This window comes from Stylophora pistillata, chromosome 1 (assembly GCF_964205215.1).
Source record: "Stylophora pistillata chromosome 1, jaStyPist1.2, whole genome shotgun sequence".
NCBI classification, from domain to species: Eukaryota; Metazoa; Cnidaria; class Anthozoa; order Scleractinia; family Pocilloporidae; genus Stylophora; species Stylophora pistillata.
The window spans coordinates 4373409-4392113 of NC_142519.1; the positions used below are offsets into that span (position 1 = coordinate 4373409).

Here is an 18705-nt window from a genome sequence, read left to right on the forward strand (position 1 = left end):
CGGCATGAAGGATTGTAAGCCTGCTTTATGAACTGCATAACTTAATCTTTTACCTAAGTAAATTAGACAATGTAAAACCAATTAAATAATAGTTAAAATGGGTAATTGCTTGTTGTTACATTTTTGTTGCGTGCCATATATCGTACTCGGGAGTCTATTTTCATATATGCTTTGTTAGCGGACATTTGTTGGTCATTCGTGCACGTAACACAGTATAAAGAGTACAAATGTGAAAAGTGAGCTACGAAGAATTCGTTGAAAACTAAACCGGTTTTGATCGTAGCTGTAGCGGCGGGCTTTTCTGTTCATGATAAATCTCACGAATGAAATTAACCAAACGGTAAAATGAAGACCTAGGAAAATTCGAGAATATCACATCCAAGTTGGCGTCAGTATATTTGCATTGTTCTTTACGCTTTTTGAGTTGCCCATGATTTCTAAAACAAAAACAATATTGTTTTTGTTAATGGTCACGCATACACAACATGGCGTGATTTAAGGTGTTTCGTTGACGATTTTCAACAAATTCTTAAAAATCCCACATTCATTTCCCCAAAGTAAACCTTACATATTTTGAAAGATCGTTAACTCGGGTATTTTCATTCGTAATCTTACGAAATTCTAAACAAGGGCACAAGCTCAAAATTATCGTTATTTCTCGCCTACCGTTTTCCGAAGCACTAGAGAGCCATAACTTATTTACTTCTCTTAAATACTCACATAAATCTAATGCTTATGAAATCGTGGTGTTTAGACCAAGGTAAGTTATACAACAAATTGGAACTATGACAGCTTTTTCTGGCGAAGTAGTTTTGACAAGCGAGTTAAGTGAATCATGACTAGTACTAATTTCACCCCTGTTTGCACGTGTTGGGATCGCCAAATTCTGCCTAAGTTGAAAACGCCTTCCATCGTTTTTCGCAGGAATTAACAGATAATTCAAGGAACAAAACTGCATGGAATTCATATACTTACAAAAGGGTATCTGCATGCAAAAGACGAGTGAATTTGATTTTTTTCAGCTTTGCCGAAGATTTGCGATTTTATTTGAGTCTTGCAGGATCTGCTCCTAAGATGTCAATATGCCGATTTATCGGGATCACCAAACAATCGATCGGGTACTACCAAAGCGAAGGAACATGAACTCATGAGAATACAAACCGTATAACATATCCAAATGAATAAAGGCTGATAGTTTCGAAAGAAACTGTTTGGGGCTGCGTCGGTGGGAGTAACGAAATAATTTGGATATATCAACAAAGTTGAAATGGTAAATTGGCCACCGTAAAGATTACAAAAGCTGACGTTTCGAGCGTTAGCCCTTCGTCGGAGCGAATATTCGCTCCGACGAAGGGCTAACGCTCGAAACGTTAGCTTTTGTAATCATTAAGGTGGCCAATTTACCATTTCAACTTTGTTGATATATCCAAATTATTATGTATAACATATCCTCTCGGCCAAAATTATTAATAAATTTCAGGGAAAATTACCAAGAAATATCCCTTTGTTTGAAAAAGTGCTAAAACAGACTGATAAGAAGCGGAAACGAAAGCATTTCTTACATTTACGAGACCCGGACGACAATTTCACCGTCATTGTTTATATAACTTAATGGCCTTGAAGTCGCATAACGTCGTATCTAAAGAAAAATCTTCGAACGAACAATACCTTAAGAAGATATGAAGAAAAAAAAAATTACCAGTCCAAATAATAGCTAAAATGTCGCAAAGCTTCACTTGAAGTCAGCAAGATCTGTTTACATTTTCCGGCCGTAGTAGTCCTTGCACTCTCGAGAATTGCATTTTTCGTTATTCCAGCGCTAATTCCTTCACTGTTAATCTTTAATTTCAATTATTCGTGGAATATGTAGTTTTCATCTAAGCTCCAAAAGGTCTACCTTAATCGGGATGGAACAGAATTTTGAACACAATGCTACGCGATTTTATGGTCAAGAAGTGATGCAAACCGTGACGGTGGCGCCCGGGTCTGATAAATGCAAGAAATGCGTTCGCTTTCGCTTTTGATCGGTATGTTTTAGCAACTTTTTTAGTAAGGGTTATTTCTTGGTTATATTTCCTTGCATTTTATATTTCTGGTCTAAGGATATGTTGTACAGTTTCTATTCTCATGAGTTTATATTCCCTCGCTTTGATAGCACCCGATTGTCTGGTGATCCCGACAAATTGGCATATTGACATCTTAAATGTTAATTGCTGGGGAAAACCCCGGCAGTGAAGCTATCAATTGACTTCCATTAAAAATCGGACAAAGGAAAAAGAAAAGGCGGGATTATATATCGGAACTGTAATGGAAATTGAAGATGTCAAGAACGAAACGTTGCTGCGAAATGTAATAAATAACAGATCATTTTCTTCCATTTACGTAACTTCAGCATATCTTCGGTTAGCATATTCTCCTCGGCCCATCATAGAGCGAGAGAAGGTTGCAAACATAAAATTTTTTAACATTTTCGAAGCTTTGTGAGACTTTGCAACAAAAAGTATCGAGGCTATGTGATAAGAAATGGAACGCAAGGGGTAAGAATTTATTATGGACTTTATCATGAACCCAAGCATCGGAAGCAAAAGGTTTTCGTTAAAATTTTTTACCTTTCGGGATGTCCACGCTTATTTTCATGTTCCCCCAGATAAACGACCACCTCGACCCGTCATGAAAAGCAAAAAGAAGTACAAACAGACAAGTCTGAAGGAATTTGCGAAGCTTTTGAACTCTGCATCTCATGCAACAACAACAAACATATGGAGGGGCGAAGCAACATGACATGCCCTTTGAGCGACCTGGTACTACGTACAACTCGCAAAAATACTCCGCGATACTACACTACAAAATATGATAAGATACATGTACTTTATATATTTTACACACAAACCACAGAGCAAGAGTCATTCCAGACAGATCAACGAATCGCAACCAGTTTTTGATTACAGGAGTAGAAATGGAAGATAATGGAAAATATCAGTACAATGCAAATAATAGCTTCTAAAGAAGGAGTGATTTTTTAAACATAGGTTAGATATTGACTTCCATTAAAAATCGGACAAAGGAAAAAGAAAAGGCGGGATTATATATCGGAACTGTAATGGAAATTGAAGATGTCAAGAACGAAACGTTGCTGCGAAATGTAATAAATAACAGATCATTTTCTTCCATTTACGTAACTTCAGCATATCTTCGGTTAGCATATTCTCCTCGGCCCATCAGGAGTGGCTTTTTTAAACATAGGTTAGATATTTTTTATAAAAAGGAAAAAAGTAAGGATCTTAAAGACGGTTACTGCAAGGACTTGACTTCTAGAGACAAATCGCGAGGGTCTCATCTTCTTTCTTCTGCTCCTTCGTCCTTTTCTTCTTCACCTTAATTATTATCATTAGGGTATTACTATTATCAACTAATGCTTCGTTGTTATCTTGCAGTGCCCCAAAACCCTGAGATTATTGAAGATCCAGAGAACCAAAGTGTCTCGATCGGTTCCAACGCTACCTTTAGCTGCACTGCTAGGGGCTTCCCGAGGCCAACGATTCTTTGGATAAAGGACAATGCTTCATATCCTTTACAGTCCAATTTCAGACGAAGTGTTATTGAAGACAACCGACCACATTGCAGCAGCCAGCTTTTCATAACAGGAGTAAAGATGGAAGATTATGGAAAGTATCAGTGCATTGCAAATAATAGCTTTGGAAAAAGTCAACAGGGAGTGGCTTTCTTAAAGAAAGGTCAGGTATTTTTTAATACCTCCTCCGCCTCCGCCTCCGCCTCCGCCTCCCGGTTAGCTCAATGGATAGAGCGCTGGACTGTTGTGCGGGAGGTCGAGGGTTCGAGCCCCGGCCGGACCAACACTCAGGGTCTTAAAATAATTGAGAAGAATTTGCTACCTTTCTATAACATCAAGAAATGGTTAGATATTCTAGTCTTCTCGGATAGGGACGAATAAATGGAGGTCCCGTCTCCTGCAGGGTTGGGGTAGGAGACGTTAATTTCCCACACACGAGATTACTGTGTGATGGATGTCCTCCCCTGGGGTGGGATGGGTGGGATATAGGGCGCACTTAATTTGGAGCCTCGCTCTGTTGTGCGACCCTCACCACACTCTGGTGAAAGTGATTAAATAAATTAAATAAATAAATAAAAGAAAAAAAGTAAGGATCTTAAAGACGGTTAATGCAAGGACTTGACTTATAGAGAAAAATCGCGAGGGCCTCGGATTTAAAAATCCTTTTTCATCTTCTTTCTTCTGCTTCTTCGTCTTTTACTTTTTCACCTTAATTTTTTTCATTAGGGTATTACTATTATCAACTAATGCTTCGTTGTTATCTTGCAGTGCCCCAAAAACCTGAGATTATTGAAGGTCCAGAGAACCAAAGTGTCTCGATCGGTTCCAACGCTACCTTTAGCTGCACTGCTAGGGGCTTCCCGAGGCCAACGATTCTTTGGATAAAGGACAATGCTTCATATCCTTTACAGTCCAACTCCAGAGCAAGTGTTATTCAAGACAACCGAAGAAGTCGCAGCCAGCTTTTCATAACGGGAGTAGAGAGGGAAGATTATGGCAAATATCAGTGTATTGCAACTAACAGCGTTGGGAGAAGTCAATCAGGAGTAGTTGTATTAAGCAAAGGTGAGATATTATCGGAACAAGAGGCAAAAGTAAAGAGCTTAACGACGGTTAAATCAAGGAATTGACTTTTAGACCAAAATCTCAAAGGTTTAGAATTAAAATTCCTCTATATCCTCTGCACTTCTTCCCTATTCTTCTGCTTTGTCTTTTTTTTTCAGTCTTTCCCAATTCATAATTCTGACTTATTACACTATACCGTTACCACTTTGCCATTATTATCATTATTACATTATTTTTGTTGTTGTTATTATCAGTACTGTTCTTATTTCCCAGCTTAAAATCTAAGACTATAGACTCGAAGGGAATTTATATTTTTTTCATACTTCATCCACAGCAGCACTTATTCCTCCAGCCTCCAAGAATGGAAAGGCAGAAAATTCAGCATCTCAAACTACCACAATCGCCGTACCATGCGCTTTGGTAGCTGCACTTATTTGCGTGGTCATTGGGTTTGTGTGGATTCGGCGTAGAAATCGTGATAAAAAGGTAAATAATACGTTACGCGACATCCCCGCCTATATCATAATGAAAGGAAAAGAGTTCGATAATAATAATAATAATAATGTAAAGATGAAATAAACAATTTTTAAAATCGAGTTTCCAGATGGGACCCACGACCCTCCGGAGGGTCGTGGGTTCAAATCCCATCTGGAAACTCGATTTTAATAATAATTACAATAATAATAATAATGATAATAATAATAATAGTGAATAATAAAAATAATTAAAATTTGCAAAGTTTTTCTAGACTCTTTATCTTGCCTTACAAAATAACAAAGAGCGATGACAAACGAAAAACGTAGCCTCAGCAGAAACTGGTTCATAGCTGGTTAATCCTAACATTCCCTCGTATAACTTATGCAGAAGGATTCGGGGGCTTGCTCGTCCCATTTTTACTGAGTTTACGGTGCAGTTCAATCCGAAAAAGGACTCAGTATATTTCTTACTCACATACCTTCAAATTGTCAAATTTTAGGGTCATCGCAATGGAAGATGTATATCATAATTGCCTTTTGCCTTCAATTACATGACAGGGCAGAAAACGTGGGACAAAGGCGTATTTAGAAAAAGACAAGCACTCGCTAAACGGGATACAGGACCTTGAAAACGACTGGTCGCCTAATAACCAAACCATCAAAAACCCCGAAGAGAGGCACCCGTTAGTGGGGAATGGAGTAGGGGAAAGAGGGCTTCCAGACGGAGGCGAGCAGGATGATATGATACAAGATATAGAAGAAACTAGTCAGGAGACATTAGATTCGGGTGAGAAGATTGTTAGCGCTGACATTTTGACAGCTGATAAATGTGCTGACCTGGGTGTCGACGAACACAGAAAGATATCGTCTCAAGAGACCGAAGAAGGATACGAAAACTTGGAAAATCTTGAAGTATTCGATGAAATACTCGGAGAAGGCGAATTTGGAATTGTCTACAAAGGTCGCTATGGTGGGAAAGATGGACACATGACAGATGTAGCTGTTAAAAAGCTGAAAGGTACGTACCCGACGTCAAAATGTCAAATTGTTAATTCCTAAGTGCAGTGGTATACCGCTGAATTGATTTTTCTTTCTGGAATCTATGCACCATCCTGCTTTTTCGTCACTTTTCCCTTTGCCAGAAACACCCATAAAGTCTGCTTCTGTCTCTTCTGAGCGCTCTCTCCAGCCTCGCTACTTTTCAGTCTATTCATCATTCTTTTTACCAGAGCCAAGCAATTTAATAAGTCCCATTGGTTTTCTCTCTATGCCACCGTAGACCCTAGTGCCATTGCCAAAGAAACCCTGCTTAATGAGATAAGGACCTTGAAGCATGCTGGGAAACATCCCAATATTGTTACTTTGATTGGTGCGCGGATAGAGGGAGGTAAGTCAGTTTTCGACGATGTAACCTTTTAGAGATAGGCATCTTGACTTGGCAATTGACGGCCCAATAAGGTAACGTTTCATCCGCGTGTAAGATTAGTTTGAACGGTGCATATGCTGATGTTATGATTAAAGGAAAATTAATAGAGCTAATACGTGTTATGCCAATGCAAAATTCTGTGCTTCTTGATCGGAAACCATTTGATGCTAGGCTAAGTGTTGGGAGATTCATATGGAGTTTGTTTCTTGGTTTTTTGGCACCAACTTGACTTATTTTTATCGACGAAATCACCTTTTGATGAACTCCAGGGGCAAATAATGTCCAATTACTTTCTCTTGTTAACTTTTCTGCCGGTATTTTCTCTTCTCTCTCAAGGAAATGTTCTTGTGGTCACTGAATTGATTCATGGTGGCAGTCTGGAAAATATTTTAAAGGCCAAGAGGGCTCCAGGGAAAAACAACAATTATCATAACGTCTTCTGTAAGCTAAATGACCGGCAGCTGGTTACAATTGCATTTCAGATCGCCACGGGAATGCAGCACTTAGAGGAGAGAAAGGTAACACCTGTTGACAGTGTGTAGAAATGTTGAGGTAACTTTGTTTACCTTCCACATTAGATGACATTAGATGGGGAGCAGGGTTGGCGTAGTGGTGAGAGCGCTCGCCTTCCACCAATGTGTCCCGGTTTCGATTCCCGGACCCAGCGTCATAAGTGGAGTGAGATTGTTGTTTCTCTACTTTGCTCCGAGAGGTTTTTCTCTGAGTACTCCGGTTTTCCCTCTCCTCAAAAACCATCATCATTTGAATTTAATTAATTTAGAGTTTATTTGGATTAACACACGACCCCACGAGCTGTTCAGCTTTAAACATTATCGTGTCTAAATAAAGCTGTTATTATTATTATTATTATTATTATTATTATTATTATTATTATTATTGTGACCGCTCTCAAGTGATTAGAAACAGCTCTAAATATAACGCTGGTAGTTCGGGGTCGAGAAGGACACATTGGGGATCTTTTGCACTTTGGTATAAGTCACCACTCAATCATTCGTGAGTGTGTGCTAAGCTAAAGGTTTATAAATTGTGTTCTTTCACAGTTCGTTCACCGCGATCTGGCAGCGAGGAATATTTTAGTTGATACCAACTTGGTGGCTAAAATAGGAGACTTTGGATTGGCCAGGGACATATCCGATACTGGCATATACACCATAACCTCCAACGTAAGTACGCTTTACAATCAGTTTCAAAGACTAAACAAAACAAATCAACAAACTAAAATGCATTTTAATTGATGCTCTTCCATAGTGTGATCGAACACACTGAATTCATTCCCTCCCAACGAACTGTGTATTGCCTTTACTTAATTAATTATGGTTAATGTTGGTTCTGATGATAATGACAATAACAATTATGATAACAATAATGGCAGCCATGATAACTACCCACTTGGATTTTACTGGTAATCAGCAATAATTAGAAAACGTTATATATCTTAAAGTTGAAAAAGAAATCGCATGCACGTACTCAAGGCATCCTTCTGTTTCATGAGTCAGCCTCTTCCGAGTCTCAAAGGGCATTGACTACAAATAGGACCTTGCTCACAAGAATCTGTCTTTTCAACAGGGCAAGGTTCCATGGAGATGGTTGTCTTTAGAATCTCTGCGAGATCTGCACTTTACATCCATGAGTGATGTGTAAGTTTCATTTTGTATTTTAATACTGTCAGGTAGCTGTTTCCCGACTTAGAGCCGGAGGTATTGCTTAGCACAAAGGATTTCCAAAAACGTAATTTGCCTGCCGCTCTACTATTTTCCCTGGAACATTACCACGGGTACATCTGGGCTTCATTTTACATTGTTTGCTCGTCTCCATGTACATGCATGGTGTATGTCTACCTATTTGCATTTATGGACACACCATGAAAACTTAACATGACTTAAGTAACTTCTTCTTTCAAATGGACAATTTTATGCTCATATTAGCTGATTGAAATTTATAACAGAGGCGAGATCTGACAGGAAAGACACAGCGAAGTCTTAAGCGATGCAAATATTCATTGAACACTCAAAGAATAAGACGTGACTTGATCTTTAATCAAGTCAGTGTGTTATGGAGAGCGCCCATATTTTTCTAGAGTGCGTTGCGTTACGTAATTATTAAAAATAGAACGAAGAAGTTTCTAGAACATTTAGTCATGATGACTAAGCGAGAACTTTAAGGAGAACCTTCTAGAACCGTGACGCAGCATATTTTTGTTATGATGTAATCATAGTGTAATGTTTCTAAAAATAGCAATATTACAGATCTCTAGAACATTCTAGAACTTTTCTGAAAGATATATAAGGAGTCACGCTAGCTTAAAGAAGGAGGCCTTTTAGTGAGCTATAACTGCTGTTGCGAAGAGCCCAGAGGAGCGAGAGCCGGACAGAGTTGTTTACTGGAATTGAAAGCCGTGTGGAAGGCTACGTGAGAGAAAGAATTACGGACGTCGACAATTTGTTAAAGATTTTCAAGAGAACTGTGAGTTGTGCGGTAGTACACTGAGATTTAAGTGATATTATTTGTAAAGGGCTCTAAGTTATAAGGATACTGATTGTATTAGTATTTATATCGCTCCGTAGCTAAGGAAAAAGATAGTTATTGTACTGGTTGTCGATATCGCTTCGTAGTTATTACGTCAGTCAATAAAGCAGTTGAGTTGTACGAGTTATATCTTTCTGGCGGTTTGGAAAATACCGTAACAGAAATTGGGGGCCTGTCCGGGAACGAATTTTGTGGAAGTGTATTTAGAGCAGAGGTAATTGTCCGGGAGCGAATTTTGTGGAAGTGTATTTAGAGCAGAGGTAATTGTCCGGGAGCGAATTTTACAGAAGTATTTGGCATATAAGTTATTGTCGACTTAAGTAGTCATAGAGTATATCAAGATGTCAAAGTTTAATCCAGAAGACTTTATGTCGAGTCCCGACAAAGAAGTATTTAATGCGTTAAGGAAAGACGAACTTATATTATTAGCAAAACACTTAGAGTTAGAGTCTAAGCAAGCAATGAGAAAGGATGAGATACGACAGATTATAGTAAACCACTTAGTGGATACTGAGGTTTTTGAAGGGACAATGTTAGAAACATCGTCAAAAACAATGTTAGAAATAAGAAAGTTGGAGATGCAAGAAAGGAAAGAGGAAAGAGAAATGGAGATGAAGAGAGAAGAAATAGAAAGACAAGAGAAGCTGAAGAGAGACGAAATGGAGATGGAGAGAGAAGAAATGGAAAGACAAGAAAGACGAGAAGAAATGGAGAGAAAGGAAAGACTGGAGAGAGAGGAAAGACAAGAGAGGCTAGAGAGAGAGAAATTGGCATTTCAGCATGAAATGGAAATAAAAAAGTTAGAGGTACAAATGCAATTAGGATTAGTCTCGGGTAGTGAAAAGCATAGTGAAAATTTTGATGTTACAAAGAACATTAGGTTAGTGCCTCCATTCCAAGAAAAAGATGCTGATAAGTACTTTTTGCACTTCGAGAAAGTAGCTAGTAGTCTTAAGTGGCCTAAAGAGTACTGGGTTATGTTATTACAAAGTGTATTGGTTGGTAAAGCTAGGGAAATATATACACAGTTAAGTGTAGAACAAGCTGCAAGTTACGACGAAGTTAAGGATCTTATTTTAAAGGGTTACGAGTTAGTTCCTGAAGCGTATCGTCAAAAGTTTAGAAACTATGAGAAAGTTAGTAGTCAAACCTACGTAGAATTTGCTAGGAGTAAGGAACAGTTATTTGATCGTTGGTGTCATTCACAGAAAGTAGATAAGAGTCACGATAAGTTAAGACAGTTGGTATTAGTGGAAGAATTCAAGAGGTGCATTCACAGTGATGTCCGAACGTTCATTAACGAGCAAAGAGCAGAAACGTTGGAAGACGCTGCACGGTTAGCAGATGAATTTTCGCTGAGTCACAAAGTGAACTTCATGGAAAAGCCCCGTCAGCCTAACAGTAGATTTCAGCCTCCCTCCGTATCACGATGGGTTGGAAGCCAGCGGAGTAAACAGAATGACGGAGCACCTCCCAAACAGAACCCTGGTAACCATTTTACAAATCGTTCCAGCTCCACCTCGCCAAGACAAAACAGGTTTGTTCCAAATAAGCCCATCAAGCCACCAACCTGCTATTATTGCAGAAAAGAAGGTCATCTGATTTCCAGTTGCCCAGAAAAGTGGAGACCTGCGCAAAAATATGGTGTGGAGTCGAAGCCCAACGGATTTGTTGCCAAGCCGTCGCCTTCATTTTCTGAAAGTGAATGTACACCTCCGCGATTTTCTCGAGAGAAGACCCAGACAATCTCTACAAATGACGTCAGTGGTTCGTCTAAATCTGTCATGGATATGTTCCAGCCCTTTATCCACGATGGCTCAGTATCATTATCCCGTGATATGACAGATTCAGTACCGATCAAGATTCTAAGAGACACTGGAGCCTCACAGTCTTTGCTATTAAGTGACACGTTGTTGTTTTCTGAGAAATCGTCCACTGGTGCAAGTGTTCTAATCAGAGGAATCAGTTCCGAGTATACCCCAGTGCCGCTTCATACAGTTTTTCTGTCGTCAGATCTTGTGTCTGGTCCTGTGAAAGTTGGAATACAATCAACATTGCCGTTCGATGGAGTACATCTTATCCTTGGAAATGACCTTGCAGGAGACAAAGTGGTCATTAATGCTGTCGTTACAGAGAAGCCTAGTTCAGAAAAGTCTCCAGACCCCGTCGAGAAGATAATTCCTGGTCTTTATCCTGCATGTGTAGTAACGCGAGCCATGAGCAAGAAGAGGAAAACCAGCGATGAAGAAATTGCCTTAGCGGACACCCTTATCGGTCGAGTTTTTGAGGATGAGCAGCCAAGTCCCTCCCCTTCTGAGCCAACAGAAATCCTACCTGAGAAGAATTTAACAGATCAGTCTGAGAAGATGTCGACCTCTCAGCTCATCGCTGGACAACGTGAAGACCCAGAAATTTCGCCGTTGTTTTCAAGAAGCGTCGGTGAAAACGAAGTATCACAGAACCCCACCTGTTATTTTACAAAGAATGGAGTGTTAATGAGAAAGTGGAGACCGCTCGATGTTCCAGCTGAGGACGAATGGGCTGTTAAGTACCAGGTTGTTGTCCCGAAAACTTACAGGCAAGACATTTTAAGTATGGCACACGAGACTCCCCTGGCTGGCCATTTAGGTGTGAACAAAACTCACAGGAAGATCTTGAATAATTTCTATTGGCCCAACCTGAGAAAAGATGTAGCTGAGTACTGTAGGTCATGTCACGCCTGTCAGATGGTTGGGAAACCAAACCAAACCATTCCAAAAGCGCCACTGCAGCCTCTGCCAGCCGTTCAAGAACCATTCAGCCGTGTAATTGTTGATTGCGTCGGACCGCTACCAAGAACGAAGTCTGGAAATCAGTTCTTGTTAACCATCATGTGTGCGTCCACCAGATTTCCTGAAGCCGTGCCCCTGAGAAACATCAAGGCCAAGACTATCGTCAAAGCTTTAACGAAGTTTTTTACGCTGGTCGGTCTTCCTAGCGCTATCCAGTCTGACCAAGGTTCTAATTTCATGTCTGGTATTTTTCAACAAGTAATGCACGAGCTTGGAATCGCACAGTATAGATCATCCGCGTACCATCCTCAAAGTCAAGGAGCTCTTGAAAGATGGCACCAGACTTTAAAGAACATGATGAGAGTCTACTGTTTCCAAACAGAGAAAGATTGGGACGAGGGAATCCACCTATTGCTGTTTGCGGCACGCGAGTCCGTCCAGGAGTCCCTAGGATTTAGTCCGTTTGAGCTCGTATTTGGGCACACTGTGAGAGGGCCTCTTAAACTGCTTAAGGAGAAATTATTGTCAAGCAGTAGTGAGTCTATTAATCTTTTACAATATGTTTCAGACTTTCGTACTAAGTTATTTAGAGCTTGTGAACTAGCTAGAGACAATCTTAGTTCTTCTCAGAAGTTAATGAAGAAGAAGTATGATGTAGACGCTGTAGAACGTAGTTTTCAGCCAGGTCAAAAGGTTCTTGCATTGTTGCCAGTGCCCGGTAACACATTGTATTCTAGATTTTTTGGTCCTTATGTTATTGAGAAGAAGTTAAATAACCTTAATTACATAGTAGTTACTCCAGATAGGCGTAAACAGACGCAATTATGTCATATTAACATGTTAAAGCCTTACGTAGAGAGAGATAATAATGTAGTTAAAGAGCCCCTAAACGTTAATGTAGTTATTTCTGAGCCCGAAGACTTAAGTAGTGAGTTTAGTAGTAGTCATCTCAGTCCTACTGACGCATCAAAACTCACCAACTCCGATGTGCTAAAGAATTTGGACTCCAAGCTGTCACACCTTGAAGAGAGTCAACGTCAAGACCTACAGAAGCTACTTGAAAAGTATAGTGACTTGTTCCCTGATGTACCATCTAGGACAAATCAGATTTACCATGACGTGGATGTCGGTGATGCTGCTCCTGTTAAACAACACCCATACAGGCTGAATCCGAGAAAACAACAGTATCTCAAAGAAGAGGTAAAATATTTGTTGGAGAACGATTTTATCGAACCAAGCAGCAGTAGTTGGAGTTCTCCATGTATACTCGTGCCTAAACCGGATGGGAGCTATCGGATGTGTACCGATTACAGGAAAGTTAATAGTGTGACTAAGACAGACACCTTTCCAATCCCAAGAATGGATGATTGTATCGATAAGCTGGGAAAGGCAAAGTTTGTAACGAAATTTGACCTTCTCAAAGGATTCTGGCAAGTACCGTTAACGGATCGCGCTAAGGAGATATCAGCATTTGTAACTCCAGAAGGACTCTACCAATACAAGGTCATGCCCTTTGGTATGAAAAATTCTCCTGCTACCTTCCAACGTCTCATTAACAAAGTCATCGCCAACCTTGAGGATTGTGAAGCCTATATTGATGATGTAATCATCTATAGTGAAACTTGGGAGAAACATCTAGAAACTATCCGTGAGTTCTTCAGGAAGTTGAGCGAGGCCAAATTAACAATCAATCTCTCCAAAACCGAGTTTGGCCAAGCACAAGTGACGTATTTGGGACATGTCGTCGGACGAGGACAAGTACAGCCAGTTAACGCCAAGGTCGAAGCCATAATCAAGTTTCCACGACCAGAAAACAAAAAGCAACTGATGCGTTTCCTTGGTATGGCTGGTTATTATCGAAGGTTTTGCTCTAACTTTGCAACCGTCACAGAGCCATTGACAAAACTGCTCAGCAAGAAGGAGAAATTTAATTGGAGTGACCAGTGTGAAAAGGCTTTTGAGGAGCTGAAAGCCATGTTACAGAGTGCCCCTGTTTTAACAGCGCCTGATTTCTCTTCACCGTTCAAGCTGGCTGTTGATGCAAGCGATGTTGCCGCTGGTGCTGTGTTGTTACAAGAGGATGATGAAGGTGTAGAACACCCGGTTTGTTATTTTTCAAAGAAGTTTAACAAAAGTCAAAGGAACTATTCCACCATCGAAAAGGAATGTTTAGCACTGCTGTTAGCTCTTCAACATTTTGAAGTTTATGTTAGTTCCTCAAGTTTGCCCGTTGTTGTGTATAGCGATCACAACCCCCTCGTATTTCTTCACAAATTAAAGAGCAAGAATCAGCGATTGTTGAGGTGGAGTTTAATGCTGCAGGAGTATGTCTTGGACATCCGACATATAAAAGGAAAGGATAATGTTATTGCAGACTGCCTCTCGAGACCTTGAGCTTTGCAAGAAAGTTTTGCAAACTTTCTTTTCTCGAAGGGGGAGGGTGTTATGGAGAGCGCCCATATTTTTCTAGAGTGCGTTGCGTTACGTAATTATTAAAAATAGAACGAAGAAGTTTCTAGAACATTTAGTCATGATGACTAAGCGAGAACTTTAAGGAGAACCTTCTAGAACCGTGACGCAGCATATTTTTGTTATGATGTAATCATAGTGTAATGTTTCTAAAAATAGCAATATTACAGATCTCTAGAACATTCTAGAACTTTTCTGAAAGATATATAAGGAGTCACGCTAGCTTAAAGAAGGAGGCCTTTTAGTGAGCTATAACTGCTGTTGCGAAGAGCCCAGAGGAGCGAGAGCCGGACAGAGTTGTTTACTGGAATTGAAAGCCGTGTGGAAGGCTACGTGAGAGAAAGAATTACGGACGTCGACAATTTGTTAAAGATTTTCAAGAGAACTGTGAGTTGTGCGGTAGTACACTGAGATTTAAGTGATATTATTTGTAAAGGGCTCTAAGTTATAAGGATACTGATTGTATTAGTATTTATATCGCTCCGTAGCTAAGGAAAAAGATAGTTATTGTACTGGTTGTCGATATCGCTTCGTAGTTATTACGTCAGTCAATAAAGCAGTTGAGTTGTACGAGTTATATCTTTCTGGCGGTTTGGAAAATACCGTAACAAGTGCTAATCTTCCTTACCAGAGGGTCATCAGCTTCTTTTCCTAACTCATTGAAGTTATTACGGCATTGATACATATTTGCAGGTGGTCATTTGGTATTGTCTTATGGGAAATTGCCACTTACGGTAAGTGTCGTGTCATATTATGTGCGAAACCCTATGAACTATAAATCATGTTCTCTTCATGAGATTCTAATCCATAAAGCAGCCCAAAGTTGGGAAGGCTCCTCTGTTAAGGTAACTATATAGAAACAAGCATCTTCATTTAGAAAAATGCGTATTGCCAGTCAGTCGAAATTAGACAAGATTAGGGGCCAGCCATACTAAACAATTTATTCGTCCTACATTTTTTTTTCTCCAAGCTGCGCTTAATGTTGTATTTGTAAATGAGCAAATTAAGTCTTTACGAGTCTTTTTTTTTCCTAAAAGTTACTTCTGAAATACTTATTGTCTCAGATCCTTGTCTCTACAACCGAATTATTTAAATCATAATGATCTTCTTTCTACCAAACAGGTGAGTTGCCATACCCTGACATCTCATCACCAATTGCCTTAGTAAGTCGACTGGCTACAGGATACCGAATGCCTCGTCCCGACCAATGCTCAGAAGAGCTGTAAGCTTCGAAGTCTTGTATAATGCCGATAGAAAATGAATTGAATAATTGATAATTTTATAGAAGGCTTCAAATAATGGAAAGTTTACTTGCCATATTTTAGAAATGATTGAAAAGCGTTTTACTCTTCGAGGATAGTCTTGCAAGATTCTCTGACACACTTTTTCTCGTTGAAAATCGAGACGATGGATGGAATGAGTCGTTATGATTTAAAAAAGATTTGCATATCAAATCAAATGTCACACTCGGCAAATCAGTGATCTTTCCAATGCTCATTGTCATGAGTTTAAAGTCCCCCTTTACACCCCTTTTCAGGTTTGATACGGTCAATCTAGATGCTGATAGTGTCAGCTTCAGGAAAACGTTAACTAATACTGCATTCAATTTTTAGATATGAGCTAATGAGTTCTTGTTGGAAAGAAAATCCTATGATGAGACCAGCCTTTTCAGAGATCGCCCACCAGCTAAAGACTTTTTTGCGAGAAGTGAAGGTAATTAATGGTTGAAGGCTGATAGTTTCTAAAGAAACTGTTTGGGGCTGCGTCGGTGGGGATAACGAAATAATTTGGATATATTAACAAAGTTGAAATGGTAAATTAGCCTCCGCAACGATTACAAAAGCTGACGTTTCGAGGGTTAGCCCTTCATCGAAGGGCTCCGACGAAGGGCTAACGCTCGAAACGTCAGCTTTTGTAATCGTTACGGTGGCCAATTTACCATTTCAACTTTGTTAATTAATGGTTGCATTTACAAGATTCCATTTCTTCCCTTGAGTATCGCCTTTCTTAAAACCTGATCTGTCCTCTTCTTCCTCCTTCAATTTTTTTTGATCGATGATTCAATATACCCTTTCATGGACTCCTCTGTCACCCTGTCAGTCCCTCTGGTAAACCTTTTATTTTCAACCCCTGCCATGAATACATTCATCCATTCGCAACCATAGTCATCCATCCGCTTCCTTGTCTGTCTGTCCATCTGTCGACATCTGTATGACTGTCCGTTCATTCTTATGCTTGTTCCTAACGTCATTCACTACTTTTGTTTAATTCATATAAGGCAATTGTTTATTACCTTATTCACTTTTGTAAATTATCAATGGTTGACTGTTTATTCCAATGATTTATTTCAGAGGACATATGCAAATATCACAGAAGAAAACAATGGAGAGGCTTGATGACGTCCTGATGCTAAAGAAAAACCCTCATTTTATTTAATTAGTAGTAGGAAGAGAATCGCGATATCTCAAATAAGTGCATAGATGAATAAGGCCTAACGTATTTGACCCAGGTACCTACCACGCTCAAAAAAATTTGATTCAATTTGTTTCCTTGTAAGAGAAGGTTCCGCACGTTTTCTTCACAAAAGGTAGTGTAAATCGCAGTAAAGAATATACGGTGCACCCATCTAAGCACGCATCTATCCTAGCTTGTGAGCAGCTCCTCCTTAATAATTTTCTTCGCTCGCAGGAAAACCACACTTCTTTTGCGCTCAAGCCGCTTTCTACGTGCTTTACAGCAGAAGAGAGCACAGCCAATGCTTCTTAAATTGTTAAATAAAAGATGGAACTTTTCAGAGATCATGACTCGCAAATGAAACCATAATTTCAAATCAGAGCTACAGAGAGCCAGAAGCGAGAAAACACACCCACTTACGAGAGATGTGTGTGACACTCGAGAGAAGAGAGATATAAAATTCAGCATGTAACATCGTAACAAATATATTACTCTCAACAACTTTCCCAACTAAAGATATTATATTAACACGTAAACGAAGCTCAGGCATGAATAAAAAAAAAAGGAAAGGAAAAACTATTTTATCATATTACAGCCAAAATAACGATAAAACTCGACTTTATTTGCGGTTGGCAAGTGCTTAAGTTTAATTACATGTTATTCAAGTGCCTATCTTCAAAATATTCTTCATTAAATACAAACTATTTACACCATCATAATTGGAGAATATCTGTCATATATTTATCATATGTGTATAAAAGTAATAAAACGACCCACAAAACGAGGAGATAAACGCAATAACCGACACTATAATTCAGGCAATAGTCTGGGTGCCAGGCCCTCATGATTAGCGCTGCAGGAAGAGGTTTGCCGAGGGTCTGGCAAGTGAGAGACCCCAGCAAACTTGTCACCGGCTCACGTTGCCCAGGGCCCCATACTTTCCCGCGGACGAAGAGACACTTGCGCCGAAGCGTTTATAATGAGGGTTAACTCACAAGCTAATTAGTCAAATCATTAACATGTCTACTGGGAAAGGCTTGCTCAGCCTCATTACTATGCAACAAAAGATGCACCTCGACAATCATCAATCACTACATGAGGGCAGGCCATTATTGCGACAAACAAAATACACATAAATGTTTCGTGTTGATGTTTTCTGTCTTTTTCGAGTGTTGAAAATGTTTTGTACGTGAATTGCACTGCCGTTTGTTACTTCTCAATCTTTTTTTAATTTTTTTTTAATTTTGATCAAATACACCATAAGTTAAATTTGCTGAAACTGAACCTATCAGGGTTTTCTTTGGCGTTCAAATACGATAAATTTTGATCTTTTATCTTAGTAACACAACCTTTGTTCAAACAAAGACATCGCTGAAAGCTGCCGAGGCGCTTTACCGAGTCCTAAATATCTTTAAGAGGCTAAAATCCAAAGTTTCGGGACAAGATTTGACGGTATAGGTTGATGGTTACCGAAATACTCCAAGAAGTCTTAGTGTTAAAAGCTGTTATTCAAGCCTTATTACCGAGGATTCTAGAGACTGGCGACAAAGCTATCACAGAGAACACAAGAGAGCTATGGAAAGGAGGCTTTCGAAAGCAATGTTAAGACAAATTAAAAACTCCACCAAGATATCCCATCGAACCTTTTTCTATTTAGCGAGGAATAGCCAAACAAGAATGTAACCGAGGTAAAAGCCAAATACCAACGAACAGAAGTACTAAACTGAACAAGTAAACACAACAGCCGTTTAGTTTTTGGCCTTTTTTACAGCCTGGGAGTTGCCACGCAGTGACTGGTTAAAGACTCGACCCGTCTTGGTTGTCATCTTTGAACTGGACAACATCTGATCATATCCTCACCAGTTACAGCTGAATTGCTCATTTCACTTCTTTTAAATTCTTCAACAAAACATCTCACACGTCCAT

The 18705-nt window shown here is 39.5% G+C and overlaps 1 protein-coding gene across 4 annotated transcripts; it reads left to right on the forward strand.

Annotated features, from left to right (window-relative positions):
• Nucleotides 1-3434: 3434 nt before the first annotated feature.
• Nucleotides 3435-17498, forward strand: LOC148740921 (fibroblast growth factor receptor 1-like). Of its 4 annotated transcripts, none has more exons than XM_088754080.1 (12): nt 3435-3734; nt 4340-4636; nt 4971-5122; nt 5671-6130; nt 6392-6499; nt 6875-7056; nt 7600-7722; nt 8126-8196; nt 15019-15059; nt 15448-15547; nt 15939-16038; nt 16677-17498. In XM_088754080.1, the coding sequence occupies exons 1-12, from the start codon at nt 3653-3655 to the stop codon at nt 16719-16721; spliced, it is 1761 nt and encodes a 586-aa protein (XP_088610206.1). In that variant the 5' UTR covers nt 3435-3652; the 3' UTR covers nt 16722-17498. The 4 variants fall into 4 exon arrangements, 2 of the variants coding, with proteins under 2 accessions (XP_088610206.1, XP_088610201.1); XM_088754075.1 differs by having other exon boundaries at nt 3440-3734; nt 4974-5122; XR_015998944.1 differs by lacking the exons at nt 3435-3734; nt 4340-4636; nt 4971-5122; ... (5 more) ...; nt 15939-16038; nt 16677-17498 and adding an exon at nt 8289-9299 and having other exon boundaries at nt 9346-15059; nt 15448-15545.
• The last annotated feature ends 1207 nt before the right edge of the window (nt 17499-18705 follow it).

Excerpts from the sequence above, each read along its gene's own strand:
- LOC148740921 (XM_088754080.1), top strand. The coding sequence starts at position 3,653 with ATGGAAGATTATGGAAAGTATCAGTGCATTGCAAATAATAGCTTTGGA. Across the intron at positions 6,500-6,874 it reads TGGTGCGCGGATAGAGGGAG|GAAATGTTCTTGTGGTCACT; the intron begins GTAAGTCAGTTT and ends TTCTCTCTCAAG. Across the intron at positions 8,197-15,018 it reads TTTACATCCATGAGTGATGT|GTGGTCATTTGGTATTGTCT; the intron begins GTAAGTTTCATT and ends ACATATTTGCAG.